The sequence below is a fragment of the Bubalus kerabau genome, chromosome 11 (genome assembly GCF_029407905.1).
Source record: "Bubalus kerabau isolate K-KA32 ecotype Philippines breed swamp buffalo chromosome 11, PCC_UOA_SB_1v2, whole genome shotgun sequence".
NCBI lineage: Eukaryota > Metazoa > Chordata > Mammalia > Artiodactyla > Bovidae > Bubalus > Bubalus kerabau.
In genome coordinates this window covers 13,392,777-13,404,992 of record NC_073634.1, presented here as the reverse complement: position 1 = coordinate 13,404,992, position 12,216 = coordinate 13,392,777, and the positions used below count along the sequence as shown (strand labels likewise).

The following is a 12,216-nucleotide window of genomic DNA, read 5'->3' as shown; positions in this document are numbered from 1 at the left end:
CTTCCTCTGTGGCTGACTTGAGCAGGAAGGAAGGAGGCCCAGCCAGCTGGCTGGCAATGACCTGAAATCCATCATAGGCCCCATTTGGCTCCTTCTAGCTCTGGTTAGGAACCCAGAGGGAAGAAGAGGCTATTCTTGAAGCATCCTGCAACCTCCAATAAACTGTCATGGGGTGGATGTGATCAAGGACCCTTTAATGCGGCCCGTACTTGGGCATTTGGGGCTGGGAGTGGCTAAGGAATTCAGTCTTGACCCATAGCAGAATATTCTGAGAAGTTCTACAAACCCAGAGGTTTGTTACAATCATTCTGAAGAGAAATCGAGGACAGCTGCTGCCTTTCCTCACACAACTGACCAAAAGAACATGATGCACAGTTAACAGTGGAGCAAAGAAGGCAGGCAGCACGGCTGACCCGGGCTACTCGCACAAATGCACAGGACCCCCAGCTACCGCCTGAGCTGGGGCGTGCAGCGCCGCTCAGTCGCCCAAGTTGTCAGACCAGATTTCCTGTGATGTCTTCTGCTTAGGCTTTATCGTTCTTTGATATTGAGAACAATGTAAGGTTTATTTGAAAGCCACTTGGAGATGAAGGAAGAACTATAACATGGAAAATCCCAGAAAAGGTCCAACCATCAACTAGTTTTAAATTCTAGTGTTTACAAAGTGGTACTCACTTGGGATTGAAAGCAGCCAAGTCAGTGTATGCAGCATCCATAAATAGAATACAAATCAGTTACAATGGAAACAAGATTCAATTAAAAAGAGTGCCCCCAAACAAGCTCTTCCGATAAAGAGTGAGAGTGCCATGGTCAAACTGGGTTTTGCAGTAACACTAGGATTATGGAACTGTTGGAAAATGAGTGGCCCATGGACTGGGAAAGAAACTATCCTAGTTAGCTCCCTCACTCCAGCCTGCTAAACATCTAGAATCTTTCCTTTCATATTCTCCTAATCAAAACTAGCTTGTCCTGTTTCCTGTTCCTTTCCTTTTCCTTTTCATGAGGAAACTGAAAACCTCATCTCACTAGGGCTAGTTGCTAATAATGATTTGGTTTAATAGAGCTGTGGTTCTCAAACTTAAGTATGAGACTCACCCAGAAGGCTTGTTAATATACAACTGGCTCTACCTACCCCCAGTTTCTGATTCAGCAGGCCTGGGGTGGTGCCTGAGAATCTGCATTCCTAACAAGTTCCCAGATAGTATTGATGATGCTTCTAGGGACCAACTTTGAGAACCAAGGCAATAGCATGACCCCCAAAAATGCAGTGACATTAGGGACCTGGGCCAGGCCAGGCCAGGCCAGATGCTATTTGGAATTAGGTGGATTCGATAATGGTTCTCAAATCCTACTTTATATGTCCTTTCAGGCTTACATCCCCTGTTCCTGCTGCTGCTAAGTCGCTTCAGTCGTGTCCGACTCTGTGTAACCCCATAGACGGCAGCCCACCAGCCTCCCCCGTCCCTGGGATTCTCCAGGCAAGAACACTGGAGTGGGTCCCCTGTTCCTAGGGAACCCATATATTTGGTTTCTCCTGTGGATAGATGGTTCCCAGAATGTTCATATGACCTCAGAATTTGGACTATTTCTGAAAGAAATCAATCATGTGTAGTACTAAAAGCCATGTTTGTGGGAATGTGTGTTTAATGCAATGGATCTGTAGTTCAAAGGGTGTGAGCAGAAAATGAAAGCACCCCAGTGGGGCTTGGCCCACAGAGGCGGGATTTACTCTAGGGTATGAGGACAAGAGCCAGCAGGTAGGATCTCCTCAGTCTCCTGGGCAAGCAACATGCCCTGGATCAGGGTGAAGGACAGCTTTACCTACTGCTGGATTTTAATGAAATACCTCAAAATTAATGATAGAGAAAAAAAAGAAAAAATTAGGTCTAGACATCTTTACAAATTCAGTGCAGTGACAGAGGGTGAGAGTGTACAACCAAAACCACATTCTCTGAGCTCAGAAAACTTTATAAGGCCTAGCCAAAAGTAGAGTGCATGGTAATTGTGCAACAAATATTTTGGCTGACTTAGGATTAATTATTTTTAATCAATCATATGTATTAAGGTGCTAAACAACACAGTGTCTACTTATGTGCAATTCCCACCCAATCTGAGTATAGATATGAAAACGTCACAAGCATCCTATGAGACCAGCAGCACTGATACCCGTCTTCTGCAGCTAAGAAACTGGTGTGACCTTGGGTGTCTCTGGACCTCAGTTTGCTCTGTGAGTCCAGCCTGGTGGTGCTAGGAGATACGTGGGTGTCCCTCTAGGCTCTGCTCTATAGCATCCTGGGCACTCTGGGTGCATCCCTCTGAGGGCTCCTAGGGGCGTGATTATGACTATAAAGGAGGCCAGTGGTTCACGGATGGAAAGTCCTAACATTACAGATGATGCTTTTTTGGTCAGAAGGACCTTCACAGGAGTGGCACTGAGTATTATCGGACTGATGTTGGTTGATTTAGCCTCCCACCCAGAGCAGGGGTCCTTTCTAAGATACCTTTGGCAGATGGATATCCAGGTAGTGTCCAAGCAGTTTGCTACCACCGAGGGGACCCGTACCTCTCAGGGGGGTGGCTCCCACCACTGTAAGTTATACCTTGAATTCAGCCAGCATTTGGCTTCCTGGAGCTTTCATTCCTCAGGCTTCCTTCTGCATCTTATAGTTACACAGGGTGAATCTGGCCCCTCTGTGACATGACAGTTCTTCTCTCATACCACTCTAAGATCTGGTTAACCCCAGGTTCTCCAATCATTCTTCAGCGACATGGTTACCAGGCTCTCCTCACCCTGACTGGCCCTCTACCCTGGACATGTCACCATCTGCAGGGATGTTCACCCTTCAGCTGTAAACACTGGCAGAGATGTGTCAGGGAGAGCTCATGGTGTCATGAACTCATGTAACTGGGAGGGACTTGAGGTCCCATCAAGTCTACCTCTGGCCTGATGCAGGAACCCCTGAGCAGCACTCCTGACAGATGTAGCCTGCACATCACCCCACGCTGAGGCCAAGCATGCCTTCTTCCTCTCCCGGGGTATCACTGTCACTGCTCCCTCCTGATTATAACCCTGGGCTGTGGGATTTTGACCCTCATTAGAGCTCTTGTCCCCTTGGATTCCTTCCAAAAACTGGTTTAAGCCCCTGTACTTGCTGCCTTGGGACAGAAAGCCCTTGGCTGAACTGCCCCTCCCAAGCTGCCTCACTCTCCTGCATTTGAGTAGAGAAACAGGGGGCAGAAGGGGCCTGGATGTTGTGAGGGGAGTGGGTGGTGGGTAAGGGCCCAGGGCACCTATGGGGTTACCGGTCACCTGTGTCAGGGGCGACGCATTCGCATTTGTAGGTGGTGATAGAGTCAGGCTTAAAGTTCATGTTGATGGGGTAGTACTTGAAGGTACCAATCATCTTCTTGATGGCATCGTAGATGAAGATGAAGCTGATGAGGGTGGAGAAACCCTCCTCAGTGAAGCGGGTGATATACTTGATGACAAAGCTGGCATCTGTGGCCACCAGGATAAGGCACTGGACGGCCGAGTGCAGGCCAATCCAGAGGCGGAACTCCATGTAGTCCAGGCCATTGCCTCTGGAAGGCAGAGGGAAGCAAAGACCTCCAGCCCGGGCTCTTGGCTGTGCTCAGCTCCCCAGACCCACCCTGGTGGGCTCATCTGCTCCTCCTGTGGCACAGATACCCCCCTAGGAACTACAAGAGGACTGGGACCGTGGGCAGGTCCTGGGTGGGGTTGTCTGGTCTGTGAGAATTCTGGGGCAAGGATCTCATGGGGTGGCAAAAAGGTGCTCACACACTTCCATTCTGAAATATTTGGTAACAAACAGCCAGAGTGAATGAAAACAGGGAATTTCAGAATGACCGAGCTGGAGCAGGCCTTAGAAATGGGCTCAGGTTGTAGGTGCAGCAACTGAGCCCAGAGCTGCCTGAGTCAGGGTATAGCTTTCCGACCTCCAGCCTGAAACATTTTATACACTGCATTGGCTTCAAGTCATACTTGCTCACTCTGCTAGTGGTGTGAATGCTCTCTTCTTGTCTTGCCTGGGTTTCTCCCTATGCGCTTTGCTAATATGCACTAAAATGGCTTTAAGGCAGGTAGCAGAGGGGAGTCAGGATGGACCGCCTCACAGTGCCTCCTACAGGTAACAGTTTTGGTACCTTCTCACCCCGTCTCCCGCTCGGGGCTCCCCCCCTACCCTAACCCCCGCATAACTGCTGCAAGTGAGGAGCAATCGGCGGGAGCGGGGGAGGCGGGAAGGGCACCTACTTGCTGAAGTCGAAGAGGAGCTTCTCAAAGATGAGGATGGGTCCCGTGCTGCTGAGTATGATGAGAGGCTGTCCCGAGAAGAGGCAGAACAAGGAGCCAGCCATGGCAGTACCCAGGAAACTCTCCATCACTCCCTGGGGGCACAAGGACTGTGAGGCTCAATAGAGGCATGAGAAGGGGCCTCTCCAACAAGCTAGAACCCAGTTATCTTGGCAAGGGCTCAGGCCACAGTGCTTGTCCTTTGTCCTAGGTCCTCTCCTCCTCAAATTCTGCTCCCCATCTCTGACTTCACAACCTCCCACAGTTGCCAGCGTCACTCTCCCTAATTCTAGGTCCCATATGACTTCCTTTTGGCATGCTAGGGCCTCAAATGGAGAAGGAAATGGCAACCCACTTCAGTATTCTTGTCTGGAGAATCCCAGGGACAGAGGAGCCAGATGGGCTGCCGTCTGTGGGGTCATACAGAGTCAGACTCGACTGAAGTGACTTAGCAACAGCAGCAGCAGGGCCTCAAAAACAGGGCTTCCAATGGTTGTGCTTGTATCCCGTGCCCGTTTTACTTCCAGAGGACAGCCCACTCATCTACCCAGTCATTTTTTCATTCAAAGATCTAGTAGGTGCTTTTAGAGATCAGATCATTCATTCATTCAAAATCCATTAAGGGCCAACTATGCATCAGGCATTGTGCTACGTATTGAGGACCCATGAGCAAACAAGTAAATACATCTTCATTCTAGTGGGAGATACAGACAAGTAACTAGGCAATTTCCATATAGAAGAGTTTCTCAACTTCAGCACTACTTACATTTCAGGCTAGATCATTCTATGTTGTGGGGGGGTGGGGGGGGGCTGCCCTGCGCATTGTAGGATGTTCATTAGCATCACAGTAGCACCTCACCCAGAGAAGGCAATGGTACCCCATTCTAGTATTCCTGCCTGGAAAATCCCATGGATGGAGGAGCCTGGAAGGCTGCAGTCCATGGGGTCGCTGAGGGTCAGACTCGACTGAGCAACTTCACTTTCAGTTTTCACTTTCCTGCATTGGAGAAGGAAATGGCAACCCACTCCAGTGTTCTTGCCTGGAGAATCCCAGGGATGGGGGAGCCTGGTGGGCTGCTGTCTATGGGGTCGCATAGAGTCGGACACGACTGAAGTGATTTATCAGCAGCACCTCACCTCCCAGTTATAATAACTCAAATTGTTTCTAGATGTTACCCAATGTCTCCTAGGGGTCAAAATCATCTCTTATTAAGAACCACTGCCTAGGAATGTGATAAGCTGGGATAAGATAAGGGAGTCACAGGAGCACACAGCAGGAGTGAAGGGTGGTCAGGAAAGCCTCCCAAGAGGTAGATACACTGAAGCTGAGACTTCAGACTGAAGCTGAATTTTGAAGCCCAAAATTGAGCCGAGAATAGACCAGGAGCATAGGGTAAGTGGAGTGATGAGAAAGAGTGTGGTCTGGGAAGAGGGGACAGAGTGTACAGAGACTGGAGCTGAAAGGGAGCCTGGCTTTGAAAAACTGAAAGATGATCGGGATTGATGGAAAACAATGCAGATGAATGAGGACAGAAATCTGAGAAGGGGAATAACTGGGAGATGGGGCTTGAGAGGCAAGCAGGACCACGTCATGAGGCCTACTGGGGAACCCCGGATTCATGAGTCAAGGATGATGTGTGAATATCTGGGTCAACCATGGTCTTGCTCATTGGCTGGGGTAGCATCAGGTCTGGAGGGAAGATGCAATGTTGGCCCTGTGAGTTGGGGAATCCCAAGGGGCAGCGATATAGACATGCCCAGGAGGCAGCTGGATATTGAACCTGCTGCTCAGGAGAGTGGTGTGGGCTGGAGATAGGCACTCATTTCAGTTTATCCAGGAAAATGGGTCTTCACCTTGATGCTCTGAGCTTTCCAATGGTGCTATCCTGAAGGCCCCCATTAAGAAGGCCCTTGTCTGGGTCTCAGGCTAATGTTGCTGTTGAACTGTTTTCCCCAGGGAGACCTGTCTTATTGTCATGATAGACATTTCTAAAAATATCTTAACTGCAAGCTAAGAATTTAGGTTAGGTTTTTTAAAAAGTACAGGAAGAAGGTCACAATTAGCAACTCAATTAATTGTGATGATTAAATCCATTCAAGCATCGGTAGGAAAAATATCAAATACCAAAGCAGATGATTTCCCCTTAAACATTTGATCTATTTATATCATCTTTAAATTTGGTCTTTAGTAATATGATTTAGCTTTAGATTTTTCAATTATGTCAGCTTGCTATTATTATTATTTTTTTTTTTTTTGAAGTGTAAAGGATTGCAAAAAGTGATGAACTGACCCTGAATGGTAGATGGAATCCTTACCTTGGTTCTGGGATTATGGCTTGTAGCTCCTTACCACCACCTTGTGGCAACAGATTTTTCTGAGATTTGCTCTCACGTCTCCAATTTACACACACCTGATAATTGTCAGTGGCATCTCCCAGAAGCCCACCAAAGGTGATCGCGTTGGTAATGCAGCCGAGGTAGATGAATAGGATGGCAGAGATGGACTGAATGTGGAAGCCATCGTAGAAGTCACTTGGGAACCAGGGCAGCTTCCTCTTGACATCAAGACACAGGCCACCAAAGAACCTGCTCAAGACAGGCCCAGAGATTGCTTTCTCACCACAAACACCAGTGTAGGGGCAGAGCTATTCCCAGGAGCCTGCAGGGCTTGTGGCAAGGAAGGGAACTTGACTAGGGATGGATGGAGGAAGGGATCTTTTCACTAGAACATTTCACACCAGGGAAGAATTCGCTCCTTAGACCCACCATCTCCACTGGGAAGGGTGGTCACAGACAGCCCGAGCGGGAGAGGGAAGGCCTTATGGGATCATGTCTTGGGGGCAGACCTAACATTCTACAGGGAATGAAAATCCTGGGGTCCAATGATGGCTATCTTCCTCGTGTCCCTGATTTTCTGCAGGATTTCGGTGCTTGGTAAACGTGTGTCCAGCGTTAGGAGATGGAGAGATCCTGGTTTATAGCAGATTCATCAAGGGCAGATCCTGAACCTTACAACTGTTTTATTTACTTCGTGGAACAAACAAGTGGGAAATTTAAGGTTTGGGGAGAGTGTTTACTGGGGACGCTATTCTCCAAAGCTCCAAACACAGTGAGCAGGGTTTAGCATACAGCAGGGTTTAGCATACAGTAGAACCTTGGTTCTACTGACATTTTAGACTGGATAATCCTTTGTTAATGGGGGGGGGGGGCAGTCCTGTGCATCAGAGGACATTGAGCAGCATCCTTGGTCTCTATCTGCTGGATAACAGTATCGTCTCCCCTCCAATTGGGACAAACAAAAAATGTCTCTGAAAATTGCCAAATGTCCCCTGGGTGAGGATCAGGGTAGGGAGTGGGTAAACCTGGGAAACACTGGCTGGCAGAGAGCCAAAGGCATATAAAGCATGACTCCCTTCTCAAAGTCATAGCTTTGCAGGACTGATTCTGTCCTTTCCTAAATTCAGATCAACCGAAGTTATTCTAAAAGCTTGCAAAGAAACCCAAACGAGCCAGGAAAATCTATTGTTTTCTTTTAAAACAAGTTTTTTTGACTAGGTACCAAGGTTAAAAAATTCAAAAGGTACTGTTATGGACTGAATTGTGTCCCCAAAAAAGATGTATCAAAATTCTAACCTGTAGATGTGACCTCATTTGGAAGCAGAGTCTTTGCACATGAAATCAAGTTAAGATGAAGTCATTAGGCAGACCCTAATCCAATATGACTGGTATCTTCACAAGAAAAGGAAAATGCCATATGAAGACAGAAACACAGGCAGAACATCATGCGAGGACACAGGCAGGATGCATGGCAAGCAGCAGCAATGACCGCTGGCCGCCGCCAGAAGCTAGGGACAGACAGGGAAGGAGTCCGCCCAGAATCTCAGAGGCAGCCTGGCCCTGCTGGCACCTTGATTTGGAACTTCTAGACTCTAGAACTTCAAGAGAATCAATTTCTATTGTTTAAGCCACCTAGTCTGTGATATGTGTTTCCGCAGCCCTAGAAAACGAATGCAGTTAACAGAGGGTGTGCTAAGAAAAGTCTGGGTTCCTTTACTTTATGCGCACTTCCCCTTTTCCTGTCTTGTCCCGGAGGAGCTTTGCAGGCGGGGGAGGAAAAGCTTGCAGCGCTCAGATACCCCAAGGCCTGGAGTGGGTGCTGAAGACAGAGGAGGAGAAGATTCCTAAAAGGAGCAGAGGAATCTAGGACAGCTGGAGTGGCCGGCAGGCCTGGAGTGGGCACCTTCCTGTCCAGATCAGCTCTTCCCCGATTTCATGCGCTGCTGGCATCTCTCCATCAGCCGCGCCGCTACCTCCACTGGCCCCGCCGCCGCCTCCGCCGCCTGCAGCGCCGCCTCCAGCAGCCCCGCCGCCGCCTCCCGCCACGGAGCCGTTCATCTGGCCTAATTCAGTCAGGGAGAACACGGACTTCCTGGAAGGAGAAGGGGGACAGGGGGCAGTAGGGCTCCCAATCCTGAGAAGAGCTCAGCACCCCCAGGACTGGCCTCATCAGGCTTAACCTCTTCAGCTACAATCATCAAATATCTTCAAATACAGAGAAAAATACAGAAAAGGATCCAGCAATATCCCCTCACAGGTCACCCAGGTTTTACAGATGCTCACATTCAGCATATTTGCTTCTGATTTTTTTTTTTTTTTGAGAAATAAAACTGGAGAAAAAAAAAGTATAAACCCATGTATGTTGACGTCTTTTTTTCAAACCCAAGAAAGAAAGGAACAGACTGAAAGCTCCCTCTGGACCACTTCCCCGCTTGCCACCGCTCATTCACACACACCTCTTGTCAGCAGAAGGCACCTTCTTGGGTGGCTCAATTCGGATATTCGGGTCCCATTCTCCCGGGGGAAGCACGATGACCTCGTCCAGAAACTCATCGATCCCTGCGATCAGATCCTCTCGATTCCGGGCCTTGTAGGCCACATCGCTGAAGAGCTGGCAGGGAGAGAGGTGTAGGAAGAGAGAGGGCCGCTGCCTTGCGGCCGTCCCCATCTCATCCACCTCCTTGGGGCACACTGCATATACTTTCAAAGAAAGGTGCCTCCTGGGCCTGAAAGCCAGGTCTCTGTATCCCAGTCATCTGACCTGGGTTGAGGTACCTTCCTGCTCTCAGTTTCCCACAGAGCAAGCTCATCAGAAGACCTGTGGACAGCCCAATCAAAGGAGCTCAGGTATTTCAACTCTGTTTTACGTCCCAGCCCTTCATCTTTGGAGGGTCATGCTGCATCATTACACACTGTCCCAGCATGTTCTTTCTGACTTTACAGATCTGATTGGGTCATGCTTGTTTCTAAACTCCCCTAGTCTCCCCATCACAGATGGTCAACTCTCAACTCTGCCTACAGGCTCTGGCTCCTCTCTTTGGTGTTACCTTCTGCTCTTGAAACTCTTCCACTGAGCCTATATCAAACCACTCCCATCCAGCTCTCCATCTCTGAGCCGTGGCCCCGGTTCCCTTTGCCTGGAATGCCTGCCTCCTAAGCTTGTGCTCATCCTGAACTGTGAAGCTCCATCGTGTGTGAAGGGCCCCCTGACTGCCTGGGCAGTTGGCATGTGGTTCACTCTTGGGTCGTTGGGCTGTGTCTCCCACTTGATTGGTGCTCCTAAAGGGCAGTCACTATTCTCTCGTTGTCATAATCTGTACAGGGCCTGGCATACAGGAGATGCTCAAATGTGACTGTTGAGTAAGTGAATGAATGAAGGCTCAATGTTTGATGCAGGAGCCTTGACATTCAGGAGTACCTGCTTCTCGTGGCACTTACGTCATCCACCATGAGGGTTGCAATGGCACGGCCAATTTCATTGTAGGATTTTGCTCTCCCAGAAGGTCCCAGCAGTATGAACAGGAATCTGCAAAGAAGATGGAGGAGGAGAAGAAAAGCGAGAAGGAAAAATAAAACCAGATGGAGAGAAGGATTTTCTGGTCCGAAATAGTATCCATTCTCAACTTTTTAACTGACCATAAACATCTCCCATATTTGCTCCCATGAATCCCATATTTGCTTTGGAGATACATTCCTCTTCACTTCTGCCTAGGCACCCTCACCATGCCCTGGGGTCCCAGAACTCACCCAACAACCCCCCTCCTACCTGTTGGCTACTTCTTGTTTATGATTATTTTAAATAAACTCTATAAACCTCTTCCCCAGTCAGATCGCCCTCCCCAGCCAGTTCCCTAGTTTTCCTTCTTCATTTTAGGGGTGTCCCCAGCAGCACTGCTGGCTGGCTGCATGAACCGCCGGCCACCCGAGGGTGGGTGTGGTGGGCGGATGTCAACGGCTCTCACCTGGTGGGCACAGGCACCTCGGTCACACCTCCCAGCATGGCTGACTGGATGAGACGTACGAAAGCGATGAACGGCTGGTCCAGGAAGTCCACCTCGCCCACGAGCACGTTGGAGGCTTCTGAGTCCTTGGGGATCTTCTTCATGAATTTGTTTTTCCGCTGGTCAGTGAGGGGGACATGAGATACCCATGGGTACTCATATGCAGTGGTTTCGGCTCTTACTCAGCTCATTCAGATTACTCTGGAGGCCTAACCTTACAAAATTCTCCCAGCGTTTCTCTAGAGACTGAAGGAAATAGCCCAACACTCTCCTGCAGTCTGCAGATGAGGAGACTCAAAGTTGGTTAACCTCAGGGACCAACTAAGCCTTTCATAGACGGGAAGGAGCAGGCAATGACTTGACCCCCCCAGAACATTTCTTGTTCTACTGAAGTATGAGCTGAGGGGTCAGAGAAGAGAGCCAGACTTGCTGGACAGCGGGTCTCATCCCCCAGCTGCAGCTCAAGCCGATGGGGGTCTTGGCTCATACACTCCATTGCCCAGCCCTTCATCTTTGCCTTCACCCTAGTGGCTATGGGAGGAACAAGACCATCCTGATGGGCAGAGTGGACGGACATTGTTTTCTCTCTGCCACCAGCATTCCGGATGATGGGAATCCCTGTACCTGTGGATCCAAGTCTATGGGAGACTTCTGTGCCCCCAAGTCACTCCCAGGGAACCTCCCAGGAAACTCATAGCTTCTGAGGCTTTCCAGCTGAGACTATTGAAGTGCCCTCCAGCCAGTCCCTCTGGCTGGTGTCTGTTCAGGGCAGAAAGGTCAAATAGGCAGAGTGAGTGGGGTCTGATGTGAGAGGTGCTGGAGACAAGCCCCCTGCCCACTCTCTGTGGTTATGATTTCCATTCTATGAATAAGACACTGATTCCTCCCGAGTTCTCTCAGACAAAGAAAACGCTCAGGGGTGGTCACACACATGCTTTTCTTCATCTTGAACATCTTAGGGTGCATTAGTTCTTCAGATCACTTTCCCTCTAGGTAGCAAGGGGTGGGCGAGGGACAGAGACAGTTTCAGAGAAAGAGGTGGGGAGGGGCGTTTGGGTAGCACAGGGCTGGTGGGAGGCCACAGTAGCTGACAAAGGAAGAAAGGGCCCAGGAGGAGCAAGCTGGTGCTTCAGAGAGATCCTTGGGTGCCTCAGTTTTGCTACCCACTCCCCACCTGATGGGAGTCTCTCCTGTGAGCACAGAAGCTCAGTGAAGATAAGTTCCTCTGTCCCTGAAGAGGGGTCAGCTGTAGGCATGGGCATGGCCAACAGGTCTTGCCCCTTTGGGCCCACAGCCATTTCCTGATTTGACTCATGGAGTGCGTGATACAGACTGAGCTGGGGCCCTACCAGCACTCGATGAGGCTCTGTGAGTAAGGGCTACACCCTTATAATCTCTTAAAACCACTCAGAAACATAAAACTGTCATAACCACCCAGGCAACAACACGAAGGACCCTAATGTAGTAAGAAGAAGCAACAGCAGGTGTTAATAGGAAGGCCAGAATCCCCAGGACTCAAAAGGTCCCTTTGTCCCAAGCTCTGTCAGCTGATTCATAAGCAGGTTC

The 12,216-nt window shown here is 49.4% G+C and overlaps 1 protein-coding gene across 1 annotated transcript in view; it reads right to left on the bottom strand.

Moving 5' to 3' along the window:
- SLC4A5 (solute carrier family 4 member 5) overlaps positions 1-12,216 on the bottom strand; it is a 118,027-nt gene that overhangs the window by 20,909 nt on the left and 84,902 nt on the right. Inside the window, exons 9-15 of the mRNA XM_055539584.1 lie at positions 10,612-10,769; positions 10,088-10,175; positions 9,106-9,260; positions 8,553-8,741; positions 6,724-6,898; positions 4,274-4,407; positions 3,311-3,582 (exon numbers count right to left, since the gene is read on the bottom strand). Of these exons, the coding sequence (XP_055395559.1) occupies positions 3,311-3,582; positions 4,274-4,407; positions 6,724-6,898; positions 8,553-8,741; positions 9,106-9,260; positions 10,088-10,175; positions 10,612-10,769 (1,171 nt within the window). The remainder of the gene's footprint in view (positions 1-3,310; positions 3,583-4,273; positions 4,408-6,723; positions 6,899-8,552; positions 8,742-9,105; positions 9,261-10,087; positions 10,176-10,611; positions 10,770-12,216) is intronic.